At 41.8% G+C, this 18,517-nt stretch overlaps 1 protein-coding gene across 1 annotated transcript in view; it reads left to right on the top strand.

Annotated features, from left to right (window-relative positions):
* Positions 1-18,517, top strand: part of LOC311133508 (copine-9-like) — a gene marked incomplete at both ends in the record, with an annotated part of 180,465 nt that overhangs the window by 152,121 nt on the left and 9,827 nt on the right. Inside the window, 6 exons of the mRNA XM_084167014.1 lie at positions 159-212; positions 526-587; positions 1,863-1,909; positions 2,910-3,091; positions 7,153-7,280; positions 18,185-18,287. Of these exons, the coding sequence (XP_084023140.1) occupies positions 159-212; positions 526-587; positions 1,863-1,909; positions 2,910-3,091; positions 7,153-7,280; positions 18,185-18,287 (576 nt within the window). The remainder of the gene's footprint in view (positions 1-158; positions 213-525; positions 588-1,862; positions 1,910-2,909; positions 3,092-7,152; positions 7,281-18,184; positions 18,288-18,517) is intronic.

Raw genomic sequence — 18,517 nt, 5'->3', positions numbered from 1 at the left:
TCTTCCCCATCTTATAATATGAAATGTTAGATTCGGTCCATTTCTTTCCGTACCACACCTACATACTCTAAATGATAGAGTGAAATCAAACCAGTCCTCTTTTCTAAGACATCTGTATCAATGTACACGTTTTCCCTTCTCTACCCGTTTTTGTCCAGGTTCTAAACCATAAAAAGAAAGGCAAGAAGAAGAAGTACGTCAATTCAGGGACAGTAAGTATCGGTTGAGCTTTCCCATGTCCACCTGTCTGTGTTGTATAGATAGGATTCATTGTTGTATAGATAGGATTCATTGCCATTGTGATATGTCATATGCAGTAAACGTTTTGCTTTGCCCATCTATTTTTCTTCCCGCTCCCTCTTTCTCTCTCTCCATCTCTCCCCTCTATCACCCTGTTTCTCTCTGCCCTCTCTCCCTCTTTCTCTATCTCCATCTCTCCCCTCTATCACCCTGTTTCTCTCTGCCCTCTCTCCCTCTTTCTCTATCTCCATCTCTCCCCTCACCCCATCTCTCTATCCTCTGAAGGTGACACTGCTGTCCTTCAAAGTGGAGTCAGAATACACATTTGTGGACTTCATCCGGGGAGGGTGAGCCAACTCTTAATAATGTTCCATTAACGTTAGAGGCACTCTTAATAACATTCCATTAACGTTAGAGACCACTCTTAATAACGTTCCATTAACGTTAGAGGCCACTCTTAATAACGTTCCATTAACGTTAGAGGCCACTCTTAATAACGTTCCATTAACGTTAGAGGCCACTCTTTATAACGTTCAATTAACGTTAGAGGCCACTCTTAATAACGTTCCATTAACGTTAAAGGCCACTCTTAATAACGTTCCATTAACGTTAGAGGCACTCTTAATAACGTTCCATTAACGTTAGAGGCCACTCTTAATAACGTTCCATTAACGTTAGAGGCTATACTTAATAAGGTTCCATTAACGTTAGCGGCCACTCTTAATAACGTTCCATTAATGTTAGAGGCCACTCTTAATAACATTCTATTAACGTTAGCGGCCACTCTTAATAACGTTCCATTAACGTTAGAGTCCACTCTTAATAACATTCCATTAATGTTAGAGGCCACTCTTAATAACGTTCCATTAACATTAGAGAGCACTCTTAATAACGTTCCATTAATGTTAGAGGCCACTCTTAATAAGACTCCATTAACGTTAGAGGCCACTCTTAATAACGTTCCATTAACGTTAGCGGCCACTCTTAATAACATTCCATTAATGTTAGAGGCCACTCTTAATAATGTTCCATTAACATTAGAGGCCACTCTTAATAACGTTCCATTAATGTTAGAGGCCACTCTTAATAAGACTCCATTAACGTTAGAGGCCACTCTTAATAACGTTCCATTAACGTTAGCGGCCACTCTTAATAACGTTCCATTAACGTTAGCGGCCACTCTTAATAACATTCCATTAATGTTAGAGGCCACTCTTAATAATGTTCCATTAACATTAGAGGCCACTCTTAATAACATTCCATTAATGTTAGAGGCCACTCTTAATAACGTTCTATTAACGTTAGCGGCCACTCTTAATAACGTTCCATTAACGTTAGAGTCCACTCTTAATAACGTTCCATTAATGTTAGAGGCCACTCTTAATAACGTTCCATTAACATTAGAGACCACTCTTAATAACGTTCCATTAACGTTAGCGGCCACTCTTTATAACGTTCCATTAACGTTAGAGGCCACTCTTAATAACGTTGATTAGCCGTTGACAGCTTACTCAGCCTAGCATGCATGTCTGAAATTGTTTTGCGTTGTTTTAACAGACAATATCCTTTCTAGACTTCATTATGTTTTTGTAATTCATCGTAATTCATCATTGTCTCACCAGGACGCAACTCAACTTCACAGTGGCCATCGATTTCACAGCGTCTAATGGTAAGTGTAGCCAAATTACTGAGACCGTTTGTTGTTTATTAGCGTCTCTTTTAGGCTACTGAAGGACCAACGTTTCCCAAAAGTCCTTGTAAAATAATATTATGCTAACCTGTTGTCTAAAGCAGGGTTATTTAACATGGTATAATGCATGGTATATTTATGAATAACAACAGAATAAACCAATTTTGAATTACATATCTACAAAATAAAAGAGGAGTATATCTTCTTTCTAATGATTATTCTTATTTTTTATCAACTCCTAATATTGAGAAATAACTACACTCATTGGAGTATCTGACATAGCACCCATGAGTACCAGTGCCGCTGGCTGCTGGTAAGCTTTCTTGTCTTGGACATATATTTTTGCCAACACATGGCTAACCTTTGTCTAACCAGCTGCTATTAGCGAAAATGTGTTTGGAGTTACTTTTCTAGCTAATAGGCTATGTTAGAGTTACACTTCCTCTTCCAATTATAATGTGGGGAGGTCAAAATAATGAAAAACTATCTACCAAATGTATTAATTTTAAAATGTTGATTACTTCTCCTTGCCATTCAACTGATAAGACAAGACATGCGCCCCCTAAGAAAAGTTGGCTAAGATATGATTGGGTCCCAGGGCAAGAAAAGGTTGAAGACTCCTGGTCTAAAGCAGGGCCAAATGTTGTTGACAATATTTTCCTATCAAATGAACATCAGATACTGCAATGCTGACGCTCCTAGTATGGGAAAGTAGATGGATTTGAACCACAATCATGTGGATTTAGGTCAGCATTCACCCTAGCATACCACTTAGCTAGATCAATGTATTAAAAACGCCTTTATAAGACAAGTAGTATGGTAGTGTGGAACGGACCCTATTTGGCCCATGCCTTTCTTGTATTTGATAGGTGGGTTTTGTATTTCTTATGTTGTGTAGGACTCATTTGAAAATTCTGGGTTTCAATATGACTTCCCTGTCTAAAAAATAAAACATGTATGCTCTGTTGCTGTGTTCCAGGTAACCCATCCCAGCCCACCTCTCTGCACTACATGAGTCCCTACCAGATGAATGCCTACGCCATGGCCCTGAAGGCTGTGGGGGAGATCATCCAGGACTACGACAGTGACAAGATGTTCCCCGCCTATGGCTTTGGAGCCAAGCTGCCACCGGACGGCAAGATCTCCCATGCCTTCCCACTGGTGAGAGAAAGGGGGAGGGAGAGAGAGGGAGTGAGAATGATACAATTCTCTACCAGTGTTTTATTGTGTTCACGATGGACTTAGTGTGGGGAATGCTCAGGCACCGTTTCATTTATTGCAAAGAGGTGCTGGTAGTTCTTCCTGCAGTTTTACTGATCCACAGAAGGGTCCTCAGTCCTTGGAAGTATATAAATACTTTTTTACAACAACGTCCCTTCTGTAATGTGTTTTTACTGATGTGAAGTTGCCATCCACATTGCTTTCTTTATTCATACACTTCCATTTATGGATAAGAGTTCATATCAAACAAGAGTCAGAAACTAAAATAATGTACAGCATACGGTGCCTTCGGTAAGTATTCAGACCCCTTGACTTTTTCCACATTTTGTTACGTTACAGCCTTATTCTAAATTGGATTAAATAAATAAAAATGTCATCAATATACACACAATACCCCATACAGGTTTTTAGACATTTTTGCAAATGTATTAAAAATAAAAAAAACTGAAATACCTTATTTACATAAGTATTCAGACCCTTTGCTATGAGACTCGAAATTGAGCTCAGGTGCCTCCTGTTTCCATTGATCATCCTTGAGATGTTTCTACAACTTGATTGGAGTCCACCTGTGGTAAATTAAATTGATTGGACATGTTTTGGAAAGGCACACACCTGTCTACAGTGCATTCGGAAAGTATTCAGACCCCTTCCCTTTATCCACATTTTGTTATGTTACAGCCTTATTCTAAAATGAATTAAATAAATGTTTTTCCTCATCAATCTACACACAATACCCCATAATGACAAAGCGAAAACAGGTTTTTAGATGTTTACAAATGTATATAAAAATAAAAAAAACAGATACCTTATTTACATAAGTATTCAGACCCTTTACTAAGAGACTCGAAATTGAGCTCAGGTGCATCCTGTTTCCATTGATCATCTTTGAGATGTTTCCACCTGTGGTAAATTCAATTGATTGGACATGATTTGGAAAGGCACACACATGTCTATATAAGGTCCCACAGTTGACAGTGCATGTCAGAGCAAAAACCAAGCCATGAGGTCGAAGGAATTGTCCATAGAGATCTGAGACAGGATTGTGTTGAGGCACAGATCTGGGGAAGGGTACCAAAAAATGTTTGCAGCATTGAAGATCCCCAAGAACACAGTGGCCTCCATTCTTAAATGGAAGAAGTTTGGAACCACCAAGACTCTTCCTAGAGCTGGCTGCCCGGCCAAACTGACCAAGAACCCGATGGTCACTCTGACAGAGCTCCAGAGTTCCTCTGTGGAGATGGGAGAACCTTCCAGAAGGACAACCATCTCTGCAGCACTCCACCAATCAGGCCTTTATGGAAGAGTGCCCAGATGGAATCCACTCCTCAGTCAAAGGCACATGACAGCCCGTTTGGAGTTTGCCAAAAGGCACCTAAAGGACTCACAGACCATGAGAAACAAGATTCTCTGGTCTGATGAAACCAAGATTGAACTCTTTGGTCTGAATGCCAAGCGTCTGGAGGAAACCTGGCACCTGGTGAAGCATGGTGGTCGCAGCATCATGCTGTGGGGATGTTTTTCAGCGGCAGGGACTGGGAGACTAGTCAGGATTGAGGCAAAGATTAATGGAGGAAAGTACAGAGAGAACCTTGATGAAAACCTGCTCCAGAGCGCTCAGGACCTCAGACTGGGGCGAAGGTTCACCTTCCAACAGGACAGCGACCCTAAGCACACAGCCAAGACAACGCAGGAGTGGCTTCGGGATAAGTCTCTGAATGTCCTTGAGTGGCCCAGCCAGAGCCCGGAATTGAGCCTGATCGAACATCTCTGGAGAGACCTGAAAATAGCTGTGCAGTGACGCTCCCCATCCAACCTGACAGAGCTTGAGAGGATCTGCAAAGAAGAATGGGATAATTTTCACCTTTATTTAACCAGGTAAGCCAGTTGAGAACAAGTTCTCATTTACAACTGCGACCTGTTGTGTAGATTGATGAGGAAAATAAACAATTTAATCAATTTTAGAACAAGGCTGTAACGTAACAAAATGTGGAAAAAGTCAAGGGGTCTGAATACTTTCCGAATGCACTGTATGTATCCATCTGTCGGGCTCAGATGCAAGACCTTGCAGTGCGTTGAAATAGACTATTTCTGAGTAGTGAAGACCATCTTCTGTACATCCCCTATATCAATTTGTATCCAAGGCTGACTGAAGCTCCAAGCCAAATCTATTATTTTCTTAGCAATGAAAATACAGTTAACTGTGAAATACTTGATTTTGTAAACTGAAATTCTCCCAATACCTATCTGTGTTATGCCTACTGACATGAGGCACTCATACTTCTATACTACATAACATCATTGCATAAGGAACATACATCGTCAGAAGGCAAAAGGTCAGTATTGCCTTGATTCAGTGCTGAGTTTCCTTAGTTTCTGGGATTTTCTGTGAAGTCTGACAATGACTCTATCCACCCCTACAGCCCACATGAATGACACCGTGAACACATTACCTTAACATGGGGTAGTAAAGTCATGAAGAACACGAAAACCTCTAAATATGTCAACACAAAACACAAATTGCAGCACCGTTGTGTAAGCCAAGTAGTTCTGTGAAGTGTTTGAACAAGGGTAGATGAAAAAACCTTGTGAGTCAGAAAATGGCTCGAAGAGAAAGAAAATAAATCCATCTGTTTGTTGCGGAAAAGTGCGAACCAAACGAGGGACCAGACAGATGCGGAGACCGGAATAGACTTTGGAGGACGTAGCACTTAGCTTAGCATCATGAACTGATGAGGAAAGAACAACAAACAGTAAACACTAAAAGCACAAAAACAAAAAAAATCTCCTCAGATTCTAGACGTCTACTATCTCCCTGGACAGACGTAAAACAAAAAGAGGAGGAATTCTTGAACAAAGAAGAGTAAAAAAACAAAATGAGTTTTATTTTCAGCAACAACAAAAATCCCAAAGCTGGAGGAATTCGCCTTAAAGAAGTCTCCTTCACGTGAAGGAAATTATACAAAGGTCGAAGCAAAACAACACAGTGGACTGTAAGGAAAATGGACAATAAAGTACTTATTCTCCATTTAAATTGCCCTCTATAGGTAGCAATGTTTTCAAAGTACTATGCCCTTTGATCTTGATGACAGGCTTATAACGTAGCGTTCTACGCTAACATTTTAGTTCAGCACTTGTGTATGTTGCGGTATGTCTGGTTGAGAGGGTTATGAAGTGCTATGACAATGTTATGAAGCCTGTACAAGCAATGGTTGCTGCAGTAATGGTTGATACAGATGTGTGATACAAGTCATGTCTCACCCAATTCTCATTGTGCAAATAAAGTAAGTTTGAGCTGGCCGTCTGTAAAATGTAGAATCATAACTTTCTACTATACTTTCTGTCCCATGAAGTCTGTCCCATAAGGTCAATGATAGTCATGTCACAACAATGTGTCAGTGTGCATTTGTGGCTAGTTATACAACCTGTTTTACCAGCTACAGTTGCGGACACCAAAAAAGTGTGTTGCACATCTGCCATCTGTCTCTTCTTTTAACGTGTTAATTTCTTCCTTTTAATTAGGTTTCTCTTCAAAGAGAATGAGGAAGATCAGACGGCAGTTCACTCGTTTTTCACAGATGGACTTTAATAAAGGCCTGAAGAACACTCTTTTCTCCTGGCCGGACAGGGCTTAAAGCAGACTCAGTCTTTTACGTTGGCTGAATGACTGTTGGCTATTTAACGTGTTTGTATTATGTGACAATAAATTCATTTTTGGGAACAGACATATTGTTTGCTGGATTATTTTTGTTCTTGTGTCTGATTTACCAGACGAGGGCATTTCTCTTTTTCACATTGTCTAAAGAAAATATTCAGCAACTTCAATTCTCCCATTACCTTTCAGTCCTGTGTTATGCCTACTGACATGAGGCAAAAAGAAAACACTGATACTCGCATACTTCATATATAACATCATTGTTTAATGAACGTGCATTGTCAGAAGCATACGTCATCATACATCGTCACAACGGACGTTGACTTCATAAAGACTTCTTCTTCTACAGAACTCCAACAGTGAGAACCCTAACTGTGTGGGGATCGAGGGAGTGTTGGAGGCGTACTTCCAGAGTCTCCGCACCGTTCAGCTCTATGGACCCACCAACTTCGCTCCTGTCATCAACCAGGTGGCACGGTGAGAGAATGACAGGAGATGAACACACACACACACACATATACACACACACAAACACATACAGAAAGAGTACAGACACACACATACACACAGGCAGTACAGTCACACACACACACACACACACACACACACACACACACACACACACACACACACACACGCACACACACACACATACACACACACACACACTTTAAACCCCCTATGCTCCTTTGAGACCCCTCTTTCAAAGTCACTGAGATCTCTTCTTCTAACCATGGTAACCAAAATAATGGACAACTGGGCATTTTTATACATGACCGTAAGCATGTTGGGATGTTCATTTCTTAATTAACTCAGGAACCACACCTGTGAGAAAGCACCCGCTTTCAATATACTTTTTAACCCTCATTTACTCAAGTGTTTCCTTATTTTGACAGTTAGCTGTACAGTGGGGGAAAAAAATATTTAGTCAGCCACCAATAGTGCAAGTTCTCCCACTTAAAAAGATGAGAGAGGCCTGTAATTTTCATCATAGGTACACGTCAACTATGACAGACAAATTGAGAGAAAACATTTCCAGAAAATCACATTGTAGGATTTTTTATGAATTTATTTGCAAATTATGGTGGAAAATAAGTATTTGGTCACCTACAAACAAGCAAGATTTCTGGCTCTCACAGACCTGTAACTTCTTCTTTAAGAGGCTCCTCTGTCCTCCACTCGTTACCTGTATTAATGGCACCTGTTTGAACTTGTTATCAGTATAAAAGACACCTGTCCACAACCTCAAACAGTCACACTCCAAACTCCACTATGGCCAAGACCAAAGAGCTGTCAAAGGACACCAGAAACAAAATTGTAGACCTGCACCAGGCTGGGAAGACTGAATCTGCAATAGGTAAGCAGCTTGGTTTGAAGAAATCAACTGTGGGAGCAATTATTAGGAAATGGAAGACATAGAAGACCACTGATAATCTCCCTCGATCTGGGGCTCCACGCAAGATCTCACCCCGTGGGGTCAAAATGATCACAAGAACGGTGAGCAAAAATCCCAGAACCACATGGGGGGACCTAGTGAATGACCTGCAGAGAGCTGGGACCAAAGTAACAAAGCCTACCATCAGTAACACACTACGCCGCCAGGGACTCAAATCCTGCAGTGCCAGACGTGTCCCCCTGCTTATGCCAGTACATGTCCAGGCCCGTCTGAAGTTTGCTAGAGTGCATTTGGATGATCCAAAAGAGGATTGGGAGAATGTCATATGGTCAGATGAAACCAAAATATAACTTTTTGGTAAAAACTCAACTCGTCGTGTTTGAAGGACAAAGAATGCTGAGTTGCATCCAAAGAACACCATACCTACTGTGAAGCATGGGGGTGGAAACATCATGCTTTGGGGCTGTTTTTCTGCAAAGGGACCAGGACGACTGATCCGTGTAAAGGAAAGAATGAATGGGGCCATGTATCGTGAGATTTTGAGTGAAAACCTCCTTCCATCAGCAAGGGCATTGAAGATGAAACGTGGCTGGGTCTTTCAGCATGACAATGATCCCAAACACACCGCCCGGGCAACGAAGGAGTGGCTTCGTAAGAAGCATTTCATGGTCCTGGAGTGGCCTAGACAGTCTCCAGATCTCAACCCCATGGATATTTTTTTCTCATTTTGTCTGTCATAGTTGACGTGTACCTATGATGAAAATTACAGGCCTCTCTCATCTTTTTAAGTGGGAGAACTTGCACAATTGGTGGCTGACTAAAAACTTTTTTTCCCCACTGTATATACGTGCTTTGACTTGCTTGAAACAATACGAGAGTCACATACACGCAAATACACTACATGACCAAAAGTATGTGGACACCTGCTCGTCGAACATCTAATTCCAAAATCATGGGCATTAATATGGAGTTGGTCCCCCCTTTGCTGCTATAACAGCTTCCACTCTTCTGGGAAGGCTTTCCACTAGATGTTGGAACTTGCTTCCATTCAGCCACAAGAGCATTAGTGAGGTCTGGCACTGATGATGGGCGATTAGGCCTGTCTCGCAGTCGGCATTCCAATTCATACCAAAGGTCTTCGATGGGGTTGAGGTCAGGGCTCTGTGCAGGCCAGTCAAGTTCTTCCACAGCGATCTCGACAAACTTTCTGTATGGACCTCGCTTTGTGCAGGGGGGCATTGTCATGCTGAAACAGGAAAGGACCTTCCAAAACTGTTGCCACGAAGTTGGAAGCACAGAATTGTCTAGAATGTCATTGTATGCTGTAGCGTTAAGATTTCCCTTCACTGGAACTAATGGGCCTAGCCCGAACCATGAAAAACAGCCCCAGACCATTATTCCTCCTCCACCAAACTTAACAGTTGGCACTATGCATTCGGGCAGGTAGCGTTCTCCTGGCATCTGCAAAACCCAGATTCGTCCATCGGACTGCCAGATGGTGAAGCGTGATTCATCACTCCAGAGAACGCGTTTCCAAAGTCCAATGGCGGCGAGCTTTACACCACTCCAGCCAACGCTTGGCATTGCGCATGGTGATCTTAGGCTTGTGTGCGGCTGCTCGGCCATGGAAACCCATTTCATGAAGCTCCCGACGAACAGTTCGTGTGCTGATGTTGCTTCCAGAGGCAGTTTGGAATTCGAGGACAGACTACTTTTACGCGCTACTCGCTTCAGCACTTGGCAGTGCCATTCTGTGAGCTTGTGTGGCCTACCGGCTGAGTTGTTGTTGCTCCTAGAAGTTTCCACTTCACAATAAGAGCACTTACAGTTGACTGGGGCAGCTTTAGTAGGACACACATTTGATGAACTGACTTGTTAGAAAGGTGGCATCCTATGACGGTGTCACGTTGAAAGTCACAACGATATTATAACCGCGATTGATAATAGACAGTACTGTGCAGCCGTCTTCATCGACCTGGCCAAGGCTTTCGACTCTGTCAACCACCGCATTCTTATTGGCAGACTAAATAGCCTTGGTTTCTCAAATGACTGCCTCGCCTGGTTCACCAACTACTTCTCAGATAGAGTTCAGTGTGTCAAATCGGAGGGCCTGTTGTCTGGACCTATGGCAGTCTCTATGGGGGTGCCACAGGGTTCAATTCTTGGGCCGACACTTTTCTCCGTGTATATCAATGATGTCGCTCTTGCTGCTGGTGACTCTCAGATCCACCTCTACGCAGACGACACCATTTTGTATACATCTGGCCCTTCATTGGACACTGTGTTAACAAACCTCCAAACGAGCTTCAATGCCATACAACAATCCTTCAGTAGCCTCCAACTGCTCTTAAACACTAGTAAAACTAAATGCATGCTTTTCAATCGAACGCTGCTGGCACCCGCCCACCCGACTAGAATCACCACTCTCGACGGGTCTGACCTAGAGTATGTGGACAACTACAAATACCTAGGTGTCTGGTTAGACTGTAAACTCAACTTCCAGACTCACATAAAGAATCTCCAATCCAAAGTTAAATCTAGAATCGGCTTCCTATTTCGCAATAAAGCCTCCTTCACTCATGCTGCCAAACATGCCCTCGTAAAACTGACTATCCTACCGATCCTTGACTTCGGCGATGTAATTTACAAAATAGCCTCCAACACTCTACTCAGCAAATTGGATGTAGTCTATCACAGTGCCATCCGTTTTGTCTCCAAAGCCCCATACACTACCCACCACTGTGACCTGTACGCTCTTGTTGGCTGGTCCTCACTACATGTTCGTCGTCAAACCCACTGGCTCCAGGCCATCTATAAATCACTGCTAGGCAAATCCCCGCCTTATCTTAGCTCATTGGTCACCATAGCAGCACCCACCCGTAGTCTGCGCTCCAGCAGGTATATCTCACTGGTCATTCCCAAAGCCAACACCTCCTTTGGCCGCCATTCCTTCCAGTTCTCTGCTGCCAATGACTGGAACGAATTGCAAAAATCTCTGAAGCTGGAGACTCTTATCTCCCTCAATAACTTTAAGCATCAGTTGTCAGAGCACCTTACCGATCACTGCACCTGTACACAGCCCATCTGAAATTAGCCCACCCAACTACCTCATCCCTATATTGTTATTTATTTTGCTCTTTTGCACCCCAGTATCTCTATTTGCACATAATCTCTTGCACATCTAGCATTCCAGTGTTAATACTATTGTAATTATTCTGCACTATAGCCTATTTATTGCCTTACCTCCATAACTTGCTACATTTGCACACACTGTATATATATTTTCTGTTGTATTTCTGACTTTATGTTTTTTACCCCATATGTAACTCTGTGTTGTTTTTATTGCACTACTTTGCTTTATCTTGGCCAGGTCGCAGTTGTAAATGAGAACCTGTTCTCAACTGGCTTACCTGGTTAAATAAAGGTGAAAAAATAAAAATAAATAACTGAGCTCTTCAACAATGTTGTCTATGGAGATTGCATGGCTGTGTGCTCGATTTTGTACACCTGTCAGCAATGGGTGTGGCTGAAATAGCCAAATCCACTAATTTGAAGCAGTGTCCACATACCTTTGTATATACATTATGCAAACACACAAACTCCCTCACCCTCCCCCACAAAACATACACACACACACACAACCACACACACTCCTCTCCCCTGCAGTTCTCCATCCTTAGGTTGCCCTAGGCCCCGAGAGTTAATTTGACAAGTTCTCCCCTAAGCTCTCGCTCTCTCTCTCTCTCCTCTCTCTCTCTCTCTCTCTCTCTCTCTCGCTCTCTGTCTCTCTCTGTCTCTGTCTCTATGTATCTCTCTCTCTCTCTCTCTCTCCCTCAATCTCTCTCTGACACACAGCCTAGCTTAGCTGCTCTCCCCTTCTCTCGGTGTGCTCATGCATTCTTAATAAGCTGGAATGGGCCTTGGGACCATTACAGCTTGTCAGGAGTTGTGTTGCTGAATGTTGTCTGAATGTATAGGACACTGTAGTACTAGAGTGGGCCTTGTAGTTCATAGAAATATAAATCATTATATGGTTTAGTTGTTGTAGCACTAGAAAGGAAAAGTAGATTTACTTTTGTCTGAATGTGTTTTCATGGTATTCCATCTCTTATTCTAAGGCGGTCCATAGAGGTGTTATATTGTGTCCAGGCATACTTTCCATAGAAAATAGTAGAGCATCGAATATGAATAATAGAAAATCTTCTGTTATTGGTAGTATCCCAGCTAGGAAGTAAGACTACACCCAAACTAAATCAAATATTTTATGAGGCAAAACTTTTTTAAATGTATTTCATGAAATGTACCTTCTCTTTATTTTTAGCTGTCTCATAATATGTAAGTATGGCAATATCCTTTCCAGCGAATGCGGCAGCTCGGTTGCATAACTAAATAGAGTGGGATGCTGTGGCTCGACTGTTGCCTCAAGGACTTAATGAGCTCTCATTCAATGAGGTGCTATATTACCATGACGATGATGATGATGTAGCTGATGATTAGCACCACCACGAGAGAATGAGAGGAATAATATTATCTCTTTCCCCTCCTCTCTCCCTCCTCTCCACCTCCCTCCCTCCTCTCTCCCTCCTCTCCACCTCCCTCCTCTCTCCCTCCTCTCCACCTCCCTCCCTCCTCTCTCCCTCCTCTCCACCTCACTCCCTCCTCTCTCCCTCCTCTCCTCTCCACCTCCCTCCTCTCTCCCTCCTCTCCACCTCCCTCCTCTCTCCCTCCTCTCCACCTCCCTCCCTCCTCTCTCCCTCCTCTCCACCTCCCTCCTCTCTCCCTCCTCTCCACCTCCCTCCTCTCTCCCTCCTCTCCACCTCCCTCCCTCCTCTCTCCCTCCTCTCCACCTCGCTCCCTCCTCTCTCCCTCCTCTCCTCTCCACCTCCCTCCTCTCTCCCTCCTCTCCTCTCCACCTCCCTCCTCTCTCCCTCCTCTCCACCTCCCTCCCTCCTCTCTCCCTCCTCTCCACCTCCCTCCTCTCTCCCTCCTCTCCACCTCCCTCCTCTCCACCTCCCTCCTCTCTCCCTCCACTCTCCCTCCCTCCTCTCCACCTCCCTCCTCTCTCCCTCCTCTCCACCTCCCTCCTCTCCACCTTCTCTCCACCTCCCTCCTCTCTCCCTCCTCTCCACCTCCCTCCTCTCTCCCTCCCTCCTCTCCACCTTCTCTCCACCTCCCTCCTCTCTCCCTCCTCTCCACCTCCCTCCTCTCTCTCTCCCTCCTCTCCACCTCCCTCCTCTCTCCCTCCTCTCCACCTCCTTCCTCTCTCTCTCCCTCCTCTCCACCTCCCTCCTCTCTCCCTCCTCTCACTCTCCCTCCTCTCCACCTCCCTCCTCTCCACCTCCCTCCTCTCTCCCTCCTCTCCACCTCCCTCCTCTCCACCTCCCTCCTCTCTCCCTCCCTCCTCTCCACCTCCCTCCTCTCTCCCTCCCTCCTCTCTCCCTCCTCTCCACCTCCCTCCTCTCCACCTCCCTTCTCTCTCCCTCCTCTCCACCTCCCTCCTCTCTCCCTCCCTCCTCTCTCCCTCCTCTCCACCTCCCTCCTCTCTCCCTCCCTCCTCTCCACCTCCCTCTCTCTCAATCTTTCTCAGATTTTCCCTACATTCCATTTGTTATGCTTCGTCATCCTCCTCTCCTCCTTCTCTTCCCTTGTTCCGGCTCTGAGCCGGTCGGCTCGTGTGGCTGTGGGTGCTTGTGGGACAAAGATGGTGATGATGATGATGATGATGAGGAGGAGGAGGAGGAGGAGGAGGAGGAGGAGGAAGGTGGGCGGTAAAGCTAAGGCCCTCCAGTCATGTGGATTTGTCAATATGTGATGTGTGGGGGTGAATCAATCCACTCTCTAGGCTCCTTCACCTCCTATAACCCAGCACAGCACCAGAGACCATAGTAATAACTACCACATTATAGTATAACTACCACATTATAGCATAACTACCACATTATAGTATAACTACCACATTATAGTATAACTACCACATTATAGTAATAACTACCACATTATAGTATAACTACCACATTATAGTATAACTACCACATTATAGTATAACTACCACATTATAGTATAACTACCACATTATAGTAATAACTACCACATTATAGTATAACTACCACATTATAGTATAACTACCACATTATAGTAATAACTACCACATTATAGTATAACTACCACATTATAGTATATCTACCACATTATAGTATAACTAACACATTATAGTAATAACTACCACATTATAGTAATAACTACCACATTATAGTATAACTACCACATTATAGTAATAACTACCACATTATAGTATAACTACCACATTATAGTATAACTACCACATTATAGTAATAACTACCACATTATAGTATAACTACCACATTATAGTAATAACTACCACATTATAGTACTAACTACAACATTATAGTAATAACTACCACATTATAGTATAACTACCACATTATAGTAATAACTACCACATTATAGTATAACTACCACATTATAGTAATAACTACCACATTATAGTACTAACTACAACATTATAGTAATAACTACCACATTATAGTATAACTACCACATTATAGTAATAACTACCACATTATAGTATAACTACCACATTATAGTATAACTACCACATTATAGTAATAACTACCACATTATAGTATAACTACCACATTATAGTATAACTACCACATTATAGTAATAACTACCACATTATAGTATAACTACCACATTATAGTATAACTACCACATTATAGTATAACTACCACATTATAGTAATAACTACCACATTATAGTAATAACTACCACATTATAGTAATAACTACCACATTATAGTAATAACTACCACATTATAGTAATAACTACCACATTATAGTATAACTACCACATTATAGTAATAACTACCACATTATAGTATAACTACCACATTATAGTAATAACTACCACATTATAGTAATAACTACCACATTATAGTATAACTACCACATTATAGTAATAACTACCACATTATAGTATAACTACCACATTATAGTATAACTACCACATTATAGTAATAACTACCACATTATAGTAATAACTACCACATTATAGTACTAACTACCACATTACAGTATAACTACCACATTATAGTAATAACTACCACATTATAGTATAACTACCACATTATAGTAATAACTACCACATTATAGTATAACTACCACATTATAGTATAACTACCACATTATAGTAATAACTACCACATTATAGTATAACTAACACATTATAGTAATAACTACCACATTATAGTAATAACTACCACATTATAGTATAACTACCACATTATAGTAATAACTACCACATTATAGTATAACTACCACATTATAGTAATAACTACCACATTATAGTATAACTACCACATTATAGTAATAACTACCACATTATAGTATAACTACCACATTATAGTAATAACTACCACATTATAGTATAACTACCACATTATAGTATAACTACCACATTATAGTAATAACTACCACATTATAGTACTAACTACAACATTATAGTAATAACTACCACATTATAGTATAACTACCACATTATAGTAATAACTACCACATTATAGTAATAACTACCACATTATAGTAATAACTACCACATTATAGTATAACTTCCACATTATAGTAATAACTACCACATTATAGTATAACTACCACATTATAGTAATAACTACCACATTATAGTAATAACTACCACATTATAGTAATAACTACCACATTATAGTAATAACTACCACATTATAGTATAACTACCACATTATAGTAATAACTACCACATTATAGTATAACTACCACATTATAGTATAACTACCACATTATAGTAATAACTACCACATTATAGTAATAACTACCACATTATAGTAATAACTACCACATTATAGTATAACTACCACATTATAGTATAACGACCACATTATAGTAATAACTACAACATCTTAGTATAACTACCACATTATAGTATAACTACCACATTATAGTATAACTACCACATTATAGTAATAACTACCACATTATAGTAATAACTACCACATTATAGTATATCTACCACATTATAGTACCTACTACCACATTCCACCTCAAGTGGAGTTGAAAACAAGGGCTCCGGGGAATTATTTTGGTTCTCGAACACCACCCACCTCTCCCATCCACTGGTTCCTGGAGAGGGAGAGAGAGAGAGAGACTTTCATACACCAGTGAGAGAGAAGTAGACACAGAGAGATAGAGAGGATGTGATAGTACTCAACTCCATTTACCCTGCACTCTTTTCCTCTGCCCCTCTGGCCAGACGGTGAGAGTGAGCCAATCCGACAGTGAGTCAGCGAGTCTTCGTCCAATCAGACAGGCAGCCAGCAGGTCTTCGTCCGCCCCGCTGAGTCTTACCATTACCTGCCAGACAAACACCTACACAAAAACACTCAGCAACAACTGACACGTTTATGTGAACAGTCTGGACAACGCAACACTTCTATAACAACAGTCTTGACAACACAACACTTCAATAACAAGTCTTGACAACCCAACACTTCTATAACAACATTCTGGACAACGCAACACTTCTATAACAACAGTCTGGACAATGCAACACTTCTATAACAACAGTCTCGACAATGCAACACTTTTACCGTAAAACGTCAAATAAAAGCCCGGGCCCTTATTTGCTTCAATTACTGAACATAACCGTTGCTTATTAGAGACAGCCTTCTATCTGAGCCAGGCGTCTGTTTCCTTAATGCACACAGCTTTTGCTTAATCAATTGTTGAAAAGACGACCACACTGTTTATTGTGACCAGTATGACCAGTATAAACATTATAATAACACATCCATCACAGATCAGACTTGTAAAGAATACAGTAGGCTTGCGATCATACACCCACTGATTTTGCACTTCAGCACCATTCTCCCACTCATAGAGCCCCACAGTGGCGATGTCATAATACCCATAACACCTAGCGATCAAACAGGGAAATAATAACAAATGGGTATTACGAATCATACTGTGATACTCTATTGTGCCTTGTATCCCGGTAGTTGCAGCGATATCACAGCAGATAGACTTCAGTATTCATTGTTGGACCATGTCAAACCAGACTGCTGTCTCATCCATGATGTTGCTCTTCTTTTTCTTCTTTTGCGCAATCTTTACAATTTATTTAGACCCGCCGTTTATTAGAAACAAAAGTTTACTTGCTGAAATGTGCGCTGATGCCCAGCTTTTAAAAGGGACAGGCGGCTATTTGAGATTCTTAGTTTATTTGAAGTTTTACAGTATGTGAACATTCTCGACAACACAACATTTCTATATCAACTGTCTAGACAACACAACACTTCTATATCAACAGTCTAGACAACACAACACTTTTATGTCAACAGTCTAGGCCAGGCAAGTCACCCGTAATACAAGTCAGTATTCGACGTCAGAGGACGTTGGGAGATGACGTAGAAACCGGCCACTAGGGGCAACAGTGATCATTGTTACCTTCAAGTAGTTTTTTTTTTGTTGCTAGGGCGTTCTGGATGAGCATAAGCATCTGCCTCTGATTCCAAAGGTTGCATGTTTGAAAGTTATTTTTGATATTTTTGTTTTACCTGAAGAATTCAGAGTTAATGCCCTTACCTGAAGAATTCAGAGTTAATGCCCTTACCTTAAGAATTCGGAGTTAATGCCTAAACTTAACCTTAAACACTTCGAAATTGGACGTTTGGAACAACTTCGAAATCTGACGTTTGAGAAACATGGATGAACGTCTAATTCTGACGTGAGACTGTGAGAGCTAGACAACATAATGTCTGACAATGGAGCACAGTTTAGTGTAACGGTATTCAAATAGTTGTGTAATGCTATATTACTACAGAAAACCAGAAGACAGAAGAAAGTCTCCCACTACACACACACACACACACACACACACACACATACACATATACACACACGCTGAGTTTCAACCAGTGGTATGTTGCTCTATGCAGGTGTGCTGAGGATGTGACGGACGGATCCCAGTACTTTGTGCTGTTGATGATCACAGACGGAGTCATCTCAGACATGGTGCAGACCAAGGAGGCTGTGGTCAATGTGAGTGCTCATCATGCTTGTGTGTGTGTTTCCATGTGTGGTGTGTACGTATTTAGGCGTGATGATGACATCGGTGGTCCATAAGCGTGTGTCCCAAAATGTGGCATGGGACGTCATAATGAAGTCATTTTCTGTGTGTGTGTGTGTGTGTGTGTGTGTGTGTGTGTGGATGTGTGTGTGTGAGTGTGGGTGGGTGGGTGTGGGTGGGTGTGTGTGTGGGTGGGTGGATG

The sequence above is a fragment of the Coregonus lavaretus genome (assembly GCF_964263955.1).
Source record: "Coregonus lavaretus genome assembly, chromosome: 8".
In the NCBI taxonomy this organism is placed as follows: domain Eukaryota; kingdom Metazoa; phylum Chordata; class Actinopteri; order Salmoniformes; family Salmonidae; genus Coregonus; species Coregonus lavaretus.
The sequence above is the reverse complement of the archived record's forward strand: the minus strand, read 5'-3'. Positions and strand labels throughout refer to the sequence as shown.